Below are 13,848 nucleotides of genomic sequence, written 5' to 3' on the forward strand. Positions count from 1 at the left end.
TGGAATATTTGAGGCCAAATGTAATTTTTGCAGCTATTCGTTGTTTTATAAAATTATAATACATTTCATGCTATTAAAGTTAAAGTGCAGCTTAAAAGATATCGAGAATTTTAACTGACTTCTTTGTCTCATTGCAGTGGGTGCTGGAGAAGCTGCTAACTTTGCTGCATATGCCTTTGCTCCAGCAACGTTAGTGACACCATTGGGAGCTCTTAGTGTTCTCGTAAGGTAGGCATATTGTTGCTGCACATCAGAGGAAAAAAAGTAACAAATCTTAGTGTAAAATATGGCCCCCAATCAATATATGAAATTACAGTTTACAACATTTTCATATAGAGAACAACCTCTATTGTCCGAACAAGACAGATGGGGAGTATTTTGCTCGGATAACGTTTTTATGGGACCTTGAGATCTTGATCGGATAATCTGAAATTCGGGTAATTGACTTTTGGATAACCGAGGTTGTTCTGTAGCTTCTCTCTGGCAGGTTTGGGTCTCCTTCAAAGCAGAGCACAGATTATAGCTCCTCTCTGCAAAGACACTTGGCAAATCAGAATCTGGGAGCAGACTGGATGTTGATCTGTGCACGTACAGGCTGCTCCTTGAATACACACAGGGCTTAAAAGCTTATTAATTGCTGATGTATTTTAGTGTATTTTAATGCACGTTGGACCACGTGCAAACCATGAGTGTCCATAGCAAATGAAAATTTGCTTATCATAATTGTCAGTAGACTGACTGTACCCAATCAGGGTGAAGCTGTTAATTAGCTCAATTAAGTATTGAGATGCAGCTAAAAGGCATCTGGTTACAGGTACAAACATGTCTTTTCTACCTTGGTGAGATCATATTTGTGTGCATTAATCTTGGGAAAAATATTTTCCCTCTCTTGCACAGTATTTTAATATTTATATAATGTGCTATCTGTCATCTTCCAAAGCAAGAGTGAACTCTACAACAGCATGAATGTAGGCAAAAGATGGCCATAGTTTTTTGTTGGTGTCTCCTGTCCTGTGGCACTTGAATCTCAGTACTGAACAATTTTTGAACTTTAATTGTGGTCAAATAACTGTGGTGTTTTTGAGTTTGCTTCAAACATAATATTTAAATTCCTCTTATATGTTGGGGTTCTGTTTCCATAGTGCTGTCTTGTCATCTTACTTTCTGAATGAGAGACTTAACCTCCATGGCAAGCTTGGTTGCTTTCTAAGTATTGTTGGTTCTACTGTTATGGTAATACATGCTCCACAAGAGGAAGAGGTGGAAACTATTCAGGAGATGGCCGTTAAACTTAAAGATCCAGGTATAGTATCCACTTGTACTTTAGCCTATTTATTTCATATTTAATTTAAATAAGGCATAGCTTTGGTTCATTGAGTAGCACCCTTGTTTCTGAGCAAAAAGCTGTGGGTTCAAGTTCCAGTCCAGAATCTTGAGTAGAACATCTAAGCAGTGACACTCCTAGAAGCAGTATTGAGGAAGGACTGTGCTTACAGAATCACTGACTATCAGATAAGGCATTGAAACTAAATGCTGTCTGTATTCTTGGGAAGATTATGGGAATTATCCCCATGTCCTGGCCAATAACCAACAACATCAAAAACAATCAAATAAAAGTAAGGGACTGAAGATGCTAGAAATTTGATGAGAGTACTTGTGAAAAGTCATATCAAACTTGAAAAGTTAATTCTATCTCTCTCTCTCTCTCTCTCTCTCTCTTTCCTCTTGCCACCCCCCCCACCCCCCTCCCAAATTAGCTGGCAGTTTATCTGATTGTTGCTTCTGGGACCTTCCGATAAGCAGTTTAGCCTTTTTCCTTCCTTCCTTGTAGTAAAACAATGGCAGTGACTACACTTCAGAAGTAGTAAATTGGCTGCTGAGCACTTTTCAATGCCCCAAGTTGGTGAAAGGTGTTAGAACTGGGAATACAAATTTCTTAAAATTAGCTAAATAAGACAAAGTGCAATCGAAAACAATAAGTAATTTCCTTTCACTTAATACCTCTTGGTTTGTTTTTGTTTTGACATTTTATATAAAGGCCATAATCAGGGCTATAGTAATAATTTTAAATATGGTAATGTGATTTGCTTTGAGAGGAAATTTGCTTAACTTGAATGAGAACAGACACAACCCATAGACCTGTTATCCTCATGGAGAAATGAGACAAAACTCTTCTTTCTGACAGCTGGAATAACATTTATAAAGTGTCATTAACATGGTCAAATGTTGAATCATGGTCACAGCTTTGAGATATAGTTATTAAGATAGATCTATCAGTAAATCACAAAAGGGGGGCATGAGGATAGGTGACCAAAAAATAGGCTAAAACAGTAGGGTTTAAAGATTGACTTAAAGGAGAAAAGAGACTTTAGGGAGGACTTCCTGAGCAAGGGGCTGGATAATAGAGAAGTGAAGGAAATCTGGAATCGCAAGAATCAGTCATTTAAAGAGCACAGAAGTTTGATTGTTGTGGGACTGGAGGAGATTAGAGATAGCGGGTCAGGGCCATGGAGGGACTGACATACGAGGATGAGAATTTCATGTCGGTCAAGGAGCAAATAGGAGGCATGGCTAGTAGGTTTGCAGATGACACCAAAATTGGTGGCATTATGGACAGTGAAGAAACTTATCTATAATTACAAAGGGGTCTTGAACTATTGAGCCAATGGACTGAGGTCTTTTAGATGGAGTTTAATTTAGATAAATGGGAGGTATTGCATTTTAGTATGATGAACAAGGGCAGGACTTATACAGTTAATGGTTGGGCCCTGGGTAGTGTTGTCAAACAGAGACCTGCGATTTCAGGTGCATAGTTCTTTGAAAGTTGCTTCACAGCTGGACAGGGTGGTTACGAAGGCATTTAGCATGCTTGCCTTCATCACCCAGACTGTACAGTATAGGAGTGTGATGTCAGATTGAGGTTGTATAGGATGTTGGTGAGCCATGTTTGGAGTACTGAGTACAGTTCTGATTGTCCTATTATAGAAATGATTTTATTAAATTAGAGAGGATTCAGAAGATATTTACAAGGATGTTGCCAGGACTGGAGGGTTTGAGCTATAAGGAGAGGCTGGATGAGCTGGGACATTTTTCACTGGAGCATTGGAGGTTGAGGGGTAACTTTATAAAATCATGAAGAGCATTGATAAGGTGAGTAGCAAAGGTCTTTTCCCTAAGGGAGGGGGCTTTAAAACTAGCGGGCATATCTTTAAGGTGAGAGGAGTAGCAGATGGAGTTTAAATTAGGTAAATGTTAGATGCTGCACATTGGAAAGGCAAATCAGGGCAGGACTTATGAACTTAATGGAAGTTGCCGGAGAGTGTTGCTGAACAAAGAGACCTTTTTGTACAGGTTCTTAGTTCTTGAAAGTGGAGTTGCAGGTAGATAGGAGAGTGGAAGCGGTGTTTGGTATGCTTGCCTTTATTAGTGCATTGTGTATAGGAATTGGTAGTTTGTGTTGTGGCTGTACAGGACATCGGTTAGGCCACTTTTGGAATACTGCATGCAATTCTGGTCTCCCTCTTGTAGGAAGAATGTTGTGAAACTTGAGAGTTCAGAAAAGACTTATAAGGATGTTGCGAGGGTTGGAGGGTTTGAGCTATAGGGAGAGGCTGGATAGACTGGGTCTGTTTTCCCTGGAGCATCGGAGGCTGAGGGGGTGGCCTTTTACAGGTTTAAAGAATCGTAAGGGGCATGGATAGGGTGAATAGATAAGGTCTTTTCCCAGGGGTCGAGGAATCCAAAACTAGAGAGTATAAGTTTAACATGAGAAGGGACAGATTTAAAAGGGACCTGAGGGGCAACCTTTTCATGCAGAGGGTGGAGCATGTATAGAACGAGCTGTCAGAGGAAGTGGTGGAGGCTAGTGCAGCTACAACATTTAACAGGCATCTGGATTGTAATATGAATTGGAAGGGTTCAGAGGGATATGCTGGCAAATGGGACTAGATTAGGTCAGGATATCCGGTTGGCATGGATGAGTTGGCAACTTTTTCACACGGGGTGGTTTGTATATGGAATGACCTTTCAAACGAAATGGTAGATGCAGGTACAGTTACAACATTTAAAAGACATTTGGACCGATGCGTGAATAGGCACGGTTTAGAGAGTTATGGGCCAGTGCAGGTCACTGGGACAAATTTAGTTTGAGAACATAGTCAGCATGGTCTGGTTGGACTGAAGGGTCTGTTTCTGGGCTGTATGATTCCGACTCTACCTCTCTACATTTACATAACAGTTGCAACTCTCCAAAATGTATTTTTTCCCGACTTCATTGAAATGCTGTTCTGGAGAATGCCAGAATATGTTAATAACATTTAGCAATGTTGCAACACATTTTCAATCACACGTTTGACACATGAAAAGCAATAAAGAAGGCTGATGTTCAAAGTCTTCATTTATCTTGATTTCAGAGCTGCTGATACTCTGGTGTTTGAGTTTGGTTTGATAAGATTCTGATCATATGAGTCACAACATCACAAATATGCAGTCCTTCATAGAATCATACTGTTTTCAATCAGGGAGAAAGGGATGAAAAAAGAGCAGGCTGTTATCGACCTTCTCTCAAAACTGAGGATTTCAAACATTGTTCCTAAAAGGGATGAATGTAGGGAATGGGTGGGTTGCGCTTCGGCGGGTCGGTGTGGACTTGTTGGGCCGAAGGGCCTGTTTCCACACTGTAAGTAAGTAAATAAGTAAGTAAATAAGTAAATAAAAAAGTAAGTAAATAGTAAATTAACCCCAAAAGGAGAAAAACTAAGATATTAAATTCTGACTTTTTTTCTTTCTTTCAGGTTTTGTGGTATTTGCAACTTTTGTCATCACTGTTTCCCTGATTCTTATTTTTGTTGTTGGACCTCGTCATGGTCAGACTAATATTCTGGTTTACATAACCATCTGTTCAGTAATCGGCGCGCTCTCTGTCTCTTGTGTGAAGGGCCTCGGTATTGCTATTAAGGAACTGTTTGCTGGGAAACCTGTACTTACCTACTCTTTGTCATGGATCCTTTTGCTGAGCCTTATAGCTTGTGTAAGCACTCAAATTAACTACTTGAACAAGGCATTGGATATTTTCAACACTTCCTTGGTGACTCCCATTTATTATGTATTCTTCACTACATCTGTTTTGACATGTTCTGCTATTCTTTTTAAAGAGTGGTATCATATGGAAAATGATGACATCATTGGCACACTGAGTGGCTTCTTCACCATTATAGTTGGCATCTTTTTGTTGCATGCCTTTAAAGATATCAATTTAACATTGGCAACTTTGCCAGTGTTCATGAGAAAGGAGGAGAAGGGATTCACAGCGAATGGGAGTGTACATTATGAACGATTAGACCACAGTGTGGAAAATGATAGCTGTACTGAGAGTTCGGACATACACTCCTCAGATACGGTTTCCTCCAGAAGAAATGGAAATATGATCACCATGTGAGAACTGGAAAACAAAATGTTAACAGATAAAGGAAAAGCACTGCCCTGTCTATAGTAACTCTGCTGTCATAGTTACCAGAATTGAGCTGCTTGTAACAGGTCATCTGTGTTGGTGACTTCACTTATTGTAAAGGACTGTCTCTAGGGACAATCATTTTTCCATCAGTGTGATTGGGATGGACCAAGGGTTATTAAATTACATTTTTATTTGCCTTATTTTTCATGGCTCTTTTTTTTAAACATCCTTTAAATGATACATTGAGGCTTACATGGTTTAAACAACTACAAGAAGGAAAAATCACCATGTAACAATGTACATATGCCCATTATTTTAAATATTTTTTGAAAACAACATTGTACTTTATGCACTGAGGATTTTAATTTTAAATGTTTGAAATAAAATTCTTTTGGATTTGCCTTTTCTTAATATATCTACAGTATATTGGAGAGAAAGCAGAAAGCAACTTAAGTATTCAGGTCAGGGTTCCACAAATGGAAATTACACACAAGAACAGACTCTGCGGTTTTGTGTTTAAAATAAGCCTTTGCCTGAAGTTAGTTCAGTTTTAAAAAATCTAAGCCTTATGATAATTAACCAGAAGAACCATAAGAAATAGGAGTGGAAGTAAGGCCATTTGGCCCATTGAGTCCACTCTGCCATTCAATCACGGCTGCTAGGCATTTCAATGGCACTTACCCGGACTCTCCCCGTATCCCTTAATTCCTTGCGAGATTAAGAATTTATCAATCTCTGCCTTGACGTCCCAGCCTTCACTGCACTCTGTGGCAGTGAGTTAAGCTAAAGTCAATGTTGCAAATTTATAGTAATTAAGGGTATTCACAAAGAAATACCATTTTGTTCAGACTTTCTGGCCTTTTTAAATACTTTGATTTCAGTGCTGTCCCTTTGTTTTCTCCTCATTCTAAGTCCTTCAAATTGCTCTCCAAGCTGTCTTCTCAAGATGTTGGAGTTGGAGAAACTATGACGAATACGGACTGAATGGCCTAGTTCTGTTTGTATGATAAATAGGGATTGAATGGCCCAATTCTGTTTGTATATTGTCACTGTCTAAATTAACACACAAGCTTAGAAAGAATAACAAGTTCCAGAAGACTATAAACAAACTTTGAGATCCCATTGTTTACCTTGCTGGGTCTCAAAACAATCTAAAGTAGACAAATAAAAAAAAATTTGACTCCACGGGTCAGGAGTCAAACAAATTGTAAAATAATTCAATGTGACTATAGAAATGTTTGCAAATTAGTTGTTCACATTAGACACATCAGGATACTAATTCAAAAACCAAACCAATCTTACAATATATGAAATATATGAATACAAAACATGGTTTCTATCACACCTCCCCAAAAGAAAAAATGAAGTATCTTAAAGGCATTTTCATTTTTTAAATTATCAGTAATTCTGAATCACATTAATTATATGTTGGTATTATCCACAGCAATACTGTTTTTAAATCCGTAACATCTGGGTTATGGACAGCAGGTAGGGAAGTAGAGTTGAGGCCAAGATAAGATCAGCCTTGATTGTATCAAATGGCTGAGCAGGCTGGAAGGTTGAACTGCCTACAGCTCTTAGTTATATTCTTAGGTTGTTTGTTGAACTACTTTCAGATTTTGAGGAGAAAGTGAGGTCTGCAGATGCTGGAGATCAGAGCTGAAAATGTGTTGCTGGAAAAGCGCAGCAGGTCAGGCAGCATCCAGGGAACAGGAGAATCGACGTTTCGGGCATAAGCCCGAAGAAGGGTTCCTGAAGAAGAGCTTATGCCCGAAACGTCGATTCTCCTGTTCCCTGGATGCTGCCTGACCTGCTGCGCTTTTCCAGCAACACATTTTCAGCTACTTTCAGATTTTGTTTAGCCAATTCGCACATTAGTCAATCTCTGAAATCTAAGACATGGTTTGGAAGCATTATTTCTGAACTTTAGTTACCAACTTTAGTTAAAGTGGTTCTCTTACCTCATGTCCATGTATTAGTCCACAAAGTCTCAATTCTGTGGTTATTAGGAGTGTCCCTTATGGTAGTCAGTAATGATGGAATTCCTTTAGGAGTGGGCACTTCACCCACTCAGGTCTGCTGCACCATTTAATAAGATTAATCACATTTGGCTTCCTGATCTGATCTTTCAAAAATCACTAGAGTCAGGGAAAGTTCCAGATGATTAGAAAATCATTGTATTCCCCTTGTTCAAGAAAGGATCAAGACAAAAGATAGAAAATTATAGGCTGACTAGCCTAACCTTGGTTGTAGGTAAAATTCTAGAATCTATCATTAAGGTTGGATTATATTAAATTCCCTACAGTGCAGAAATAGGCCCTAGAAGTCCACACCGACCCTCCAAAGAGTAACCCACCCAGACCCGTTCCTCTACTAACGCACCTATCACAAGGTAATTTAGCATAGCCAATTCACCTGACTTGCACATCTTTGGACTGTGGGAGGAAACTGGTGCACCCAGAGGAAACCCATGCAAACACTGGGCGAATGTGCAAACTCTGCGCAGACAGTCGCCCAAGGCTGGAATTGAACCCGGGTCCCTGGCGCTTTAGAATTAGAGGGGGTCAATTTAGGACCGACATGAGCAGACATTTCTTCAGCTCGACAGTGGTGGGCCTGTGGATTTCATTGCCACAGCACAGTGGAAATGTTTTCAAGGCAGAGATTGACAAATTCTTGATCTTGCAAGGAATTAAGGGCTACAGGGAGAGTGCAGATAAGTGGAGTAGAAATACCCGTTAGCCATGATTAAATGTTGGATTGGACACAATGGGTCAAATGACCTTACTTTCATTCCTATGTCTTATGGTCTCGACTCCACTTTCCTACCTAATCACCATGACCGTTTACCTCTTACTAATTAAAAATCTACCTCCTCAAATTTATTTGTGTCCTCCAATGCTGAAGCTGGCTCAACCAGTCCTGTACAAGTAACTGCCAGGTAATTCAACCTTGTTGATTTAGTAAAAGATAATCAAAATGTTATATGATAGGTAAACGTTATGTTAACAACTTCTGTATGACGGGACTTGACACTTTCTTCTGTTGTTTTGATCTTATCAATCTCCCACATTTCCCACGATGTTACCTGCTCTTCACTCTTAGAAGTTTGTCATTGACCCAGCTTTACCTCTATTTGCTTCCTTTGTTGCTTTTTAAAAATTAAACTTACAAACAGCCCACATTCTGTGCGACCATTGACCGGAGCTTCAAACCAAGCATTTTTCACGTTCAATATATGCAAACGGCTGGATGATTTTGCAATGTGCTGACTTCCACTCTCACCAAAATACCACCTACACCCTGTCCTGCACCAAGAGTAGCTTCTCTACTGTTCATTCTTGCTGATCCAGACATCCGATGCATCAAATTAAAACTCTTTGTCTATACATCCCCCAATAATCGGTTCCTGCAAATAATCCATGTATATTTTCTTTTATTAAAAAAAGAGCCTTTATCGCCTCAGCCCTAAGTGGATTTTTTTTAAAACAAAATGCATCACATGAAGACTGATCTATATGCAAAAAGAAATATAACATGGCAATTTTTAAAATGCGTGCACTCATTATTTTCATAGAATTCCTACAGTGTAGAGGCAGGTCATATGGTCCATTGAGTCCACACCGATCGTCTGAGAAGTATCCCATTCATATCTGCATTTCCCATGACTAATTAACCTAATCAGCACATCCATGCAAACGATGGGCAATTTAGCATGACCAATCCACCTATCCTGCATATCTTTGGATGGCAGGAGCACCCAGGGAAAACCCACAGACGTGGGGAGAACGTGTAGAGTTTGTAGTCAGCTGAGAGGAATCGATCATGGGCCCCTGGTGCTGTTAACCAGCATGCTGCAGTTATAGTTCATGACTGCAGTGTACATTATATGCTCTCTCATATGTTTTGATGGTTTTGCCTAATTTCTGTCCCTTCACGTTCAAATAAAATTATTTTAAAGTCATTGCATGTTCCCTGGAATGTAATTTTGTTACAGGAATTTTGGAGGCATACATTAGTAAAATGGATTTTTCTTAAGCCCTGGGGTTGAACAGAATTAAATTCATTTTGATTTCCATTTTTCAGTTTCAAAACTATTCACTGTTGTTTGAATTTGAAATTGCAACATTTTAGTTGACTGATACGGTGTTGGATTAATATGATATCCAACTTAACACCTCCCAAGATAGTTTTAGAAGATGATCATAAAACAATGCAATGAAGTTTATTTGAACAGGTGTGCAAATATTTGTTGGTCAAAGCAAGTCAGTGAAAATGTGACAGATGAGTCATGGGTAAATAATCAGGTTAATTTTTTTCAGGGGGACAGAGCCAACAATGAATATTATTCAAATGAACTTTTGGAAGCCAGGTCCAACATATAGGATTATTGCAAAAACAATAATGCAGCTTTGTCAGTAATTGGTTAGGTCATTAACAGCAAGGATAAAGGATGGTGCTGTGACTAGCACTCCCCACGGACCCGAACGCAACTCCATAGATTTTCATTCTATTGTTAATGACTTAGATGGACAGAGAATTATATATCCTGGCTAGCAGATTATACTAAACTAGGAACTTCAATGGGTAAGTATGGGAGACAGGTTCAGTTGAAGCATTCAAGGAAGAATTGGTTCACTATTTAGATACGAATAGGATGCAGGGTTCTGGGGAAAAGGCAGGAGGTTGGTACTCAGTGTCTACACTGGCTTTATGACCATGTCCCAAATGGTTTCCTATTGTACCACAACAATTCTGTGATTCTCTGATAACAGGAAGCTACAACGGGCCACTAACAGCAAGTAGGGAAATCTCCAGCTATCAGATGGCCTTTAATTTGGGGAAAGAGTTAGACCATCCACCTTGAAATACAAATTTGCACATGTTGCTATAGTGTGCCTGGAAACAGAGGGTGGGGTGGGGAGGGAAATACATGTACACAAATCACTGAAACATAATGAACAAGTAACAAAGTAATTAAAATGTTGAATGTAAATTTATATTTACATAAAGGGAACTGCAATCAAAAGCTAGAACGACTTCTTCACAACTTTGACACTAAGACCACAAAAAATATAGCCATTCAGCCCACTCCACCATTTCAAGAAATCAAAACTGATTTGTTATCCCTCAACTCCATTTTCCTGCCTTTTCCCTATAACCCAAATTCCTTTACTGATTAAAAATACATCTCTCTCACTTTGATCAGTTTCAATTTTAAGTAGTGCATTGATTTTATGTACTGAACCTCAGTAAAGATGTATTGGAATTGAGAGTACAACTTAGATTCATCAGAATGATACCAAGACCTCAAAAATTAACTTATGAGATCAGTTACATTAATTTGATTTATATTTTCCTGAGTTTGTATGGTTTCCAGATCTATTAAAGGGATTTATAATTAAGTAGAACAGGTTTCAAATTGATACAATGATGTAATTCCATTTGGTGAGATGAAACCCAAAAGAGGACAGAACTTTGAAGTTAGAACGAGGCTATCTGAACAAAACATCAACCTTTTTTTTTCATACAAAGGTTAGTATGCTATCTGGAACTCTTGGACTTAAAAATGATTGTGAAATCAATTGAAATTTTCAAGAGAGGGATTGAATAAAAATGTGTTAGAACATATATATGACAGCCCGAGAGGTGGACAGCCCATTTCAGTACCATTGGGGTGAAGGTAATCCCACCACTCAGATTTCATGCAACCCATCTATTGGCTAGAAACTGGATTTGTTTATTACCCCCATGGTGTATTACCCGTATGAATACCGATAGCTACACAAATAGATCAGAAACTCGGAATCCTGCATCATGAACTCACCTCCTGACTCCACACAGCCTGTCCACTATCTACAGTGCACAAGTCAAGAATTGATGGAATAATCCCCACTTGCCTGGATAATTGCAGCTTTTACTCAAGAAACTCAACACCATACATGGCAAAGCAATTTGCTTAATTGGCAGCATATCCACAACCTCCACCAACGCTCAGTAGCAGAAGTGCGTACTGTCCTCAAGACACACTTCAGAAATTAACTGTGGCTCCTTAGACAGCAGCCTCCAAGCCCATGACCACTACCATCTAGAAGGATAAGGGCAGCAGATATATAGAACATCACCTGCGAGTTTGTCTCCAAGCTATACTGTCATAGGAATATATCACCTTTCCTTCAGTGTTGATGGGTCATATCTTGGAACTGTCTCTCTAATGGCATTGGAAGTCTATCTCAACCGAATGGACAACAGCCACTCAAGGCAGCAGCTCAGCAACATATTCCCAAGGGTACCTAGGGAAGAGCAATAAATACTGGGCCAGTCAGCAATGCCCATACATCCCGGGAATGAATTTTTACAAAAATAAATGCAGATCTGTTCTAAATGCTTATTCTTTCATTAAGTCTTTTTCTTAGTCTTGTAGCAAGTTGAGCTCTTTCTCCACTATACAAACAACAAATACATGTAAATAGTCGCAAAGAATACTTAGTACTGTTAATTATTACTCACACAGCAGGCAAATCTTTAGCCATTGAATATTGGTATTCATCCCCCTCTTGAAAGCACTGATTTACACTTAGATATGGTTGCACAGACATCAGGAACCATAAGACATTGGAGCAGAAGTTAGGCCACTCAGCCCATTGAGTCTACCATTCAATCATGGCTGATAAGTTTCTCATCCCCTTTCTCCTGCCTTCTCCCCGTAACCCTTGATCCCACTGACAACCAAGAAGCTATTTATCTCAGTCTTAAATACACTCAATGACCTGGCTTTCACATCCTCTAGTGGCCGTGAATTCAATAGGTTCACCAGTTTTTGGGTGAAGAAGTTTCCCATTATCTCAGTTCTAAAAGGTCTTCCCTTTACTCTCAGGCTGTGCTCTCGGCTACTAGTCTCCCCTACCAATGGAAACATCTTCCCATTATCCACTCTGTCCAGGCTATTCAATATTCTATAAATTTCAATTAGATTCCCCCCACATTCTTCTAAACTCCATCAAGTATAGACCTCAGATGTTCCGCATATGTTAACGTTTTCATTCCCTTGATCCAAGACAATTTCTATTCTTCATGTGCAAGCTAAGGCTGAAGGTCTACTGAAAATTTGATGAGTGAGAAAACCACAGCTAAGGCTAAGCATGTCCGGATCTCATCTTCACATTTGCAGCTGTTCAACAGACAGGAATTAGCAGTCGGAAATTAAGTTGGGCTTTCTCCCTCCATGGTCAGGGATATTGAGCTAAGCTGCAGCATCCCATTAAGAAGAATGGATTAGATCTATTCTTATATAGCTCCAAATCACAGCTGGTGGAACTGAACAACTGAATTGTGATTTAAGTGTAAGAGAAAGTTGAAGAGTCTTAAGATTAGATGAAGTAGTATTTATTTCTTCCATATAACTGGGCAAAGATTTCAAACAAAGACCAAGTTCACTTTCAAGTTTATTGCAACTATAAACTGTGGAGAGGTTAACTGTAAATGAGTTATACTAGAAAAAAATAGGAGCAAAAATATTATTGGAATAGAATAGAAAAATGGCATATTTTAGTATAGCACCAGTAAACTATGAGTGCAGGCAGGTGTAGTAAAATATATAGATTTGAACAAAATTGTTAATTTTTTTATAACAATGGCATTACAAAAAAATCACAATCTGATAACATTAAATTTATCATGAAATCTTTGCAACTAAATTTATTCTAAAAATAGCCAGTTTTATTGTTTTATTTTAAACCTCTGTCTGGTACTTATTGCTGGTAGTGTTTGGTGACATCAGTAAAAACCCTCAACCACATCAAACCATGCATTGACCTCTTAAAAATAATCACCCAGCAGTTTAATTTCAACATTTCCCGTCATGAAAATGCAGTGTATCAGCTAAGTTATGTTGCAGGCACTCAGAACAGTAAAATTATGATTTTTAGAATTACAAATATCCCTGGATTCTTGAACTGTTCCGAGAGTATAATTTTCTCATGAGCTTGCCAACGACTGATGAATAGGTGGCTGGAAACAGCGGACGTGCTCCACAGGTACGTTCTCACTATCACCTGACTTCAGATACTTATTCAAGATAGCAAAGATCTCATCATTGAGAATTTGGAATTTGCGAATTCTGTCAACCATTTTCTTCAAAGGCTGCAAATCAAAATAGAACAAACTCCATAAATGATGATTTGGAAAATGACACATTAAATCATAAATGATAATCATAGGTTTGGTCTCCTTGTCTGAGGAAGGATGTTCTTGCTACAGAGGGAGTGCAGTAAAGGACTTCCCAATAGATTCCTAGATGACAGGTCTGACGCATGAGGAGAGATTGAGTCGGTTAGGATTGCAGTCACTGGAGTTTAGAAAAAATGGGTGGGGAGTGGGTCTTACAGAAACTCAAA

At 38.9% G+C, this 13,848-nt stretch overlaps 2 protein-coding genes across 4 annotated transcripts in view; one reads left to right on the plus strand and one right to left on the minus strand.

The window, feature by feature from the left end:
* nipa2 (NIPA magnesium transporter 2) overlaps positions 1 to 5,853 on the plus strand; it is a 38,774-nt gene extending 32,921 nt beyond the window's left edge. For both annotated transcript variants that reach the window (XM_043692299.2, XM_043692302.2), the window contains 3 exons: positions 138 to 228; positions 1,143 to 1,303; positions 4,794 to 5,853. In XM_043692299.2, the coding sequence (XP_043548234.1) occupies positions 138 to 228; positions 1,143 to 1,303; positions 4,794 to 5,437 (896 nt within the window). In that variant the 3' untranslated portion in view covers positions 5,438 to 5,853. The remainder of the gene's footprint in view (positions 1 to 137; positions 229 to 1,142; positions 1,304 to 4,793) is intronic.
* A 6,969-nt stretch (positions 5,854 to 12,822) lies between these two features.
* cyfip1 (cytoplasmic FMR1 interacting protein 1) overlaps positions 12,823 to 13,848 on the minus strand; it is a 194,580-nt gene continuing 193,554 nt past the window's right edge. For both annotated transcript variants that reach the window (XM_043692305.2, XM_043692304.2), the window contains exon 31: positions 12,823 to 13,594. In XM_043692305.2, coding sequence (XP_043548240.1) covers positions 13,430 to 13,594 — 165 coding nt within the window. In that variant the 3' untranslated portion in view covers positions 12,823 to 13,429. The remainder of the gene's footprint in view (positions 13,595 to 13,848) is intronic.

The sequence above is a fragment of the Chiloscyllium plagiosum genome, unplaced genomic scaffold (assembly GCF_037043375.1).
Source record: "Chiloscyllium plagiosum isolate Xiang-an unplaced genomic scaffold, Cpla_swu_hap1 HiC_scaffold_6, whole genome shotgun sequence".
Taxonomy (NCBI): domain Eukaryota; kingdom Metazoa; phylum Chordata; class Chondrichthyes; order Orectolobiformes; family Hemiscylliidae; genus Chiloscyllium; species Chiloscyllium plagiosum.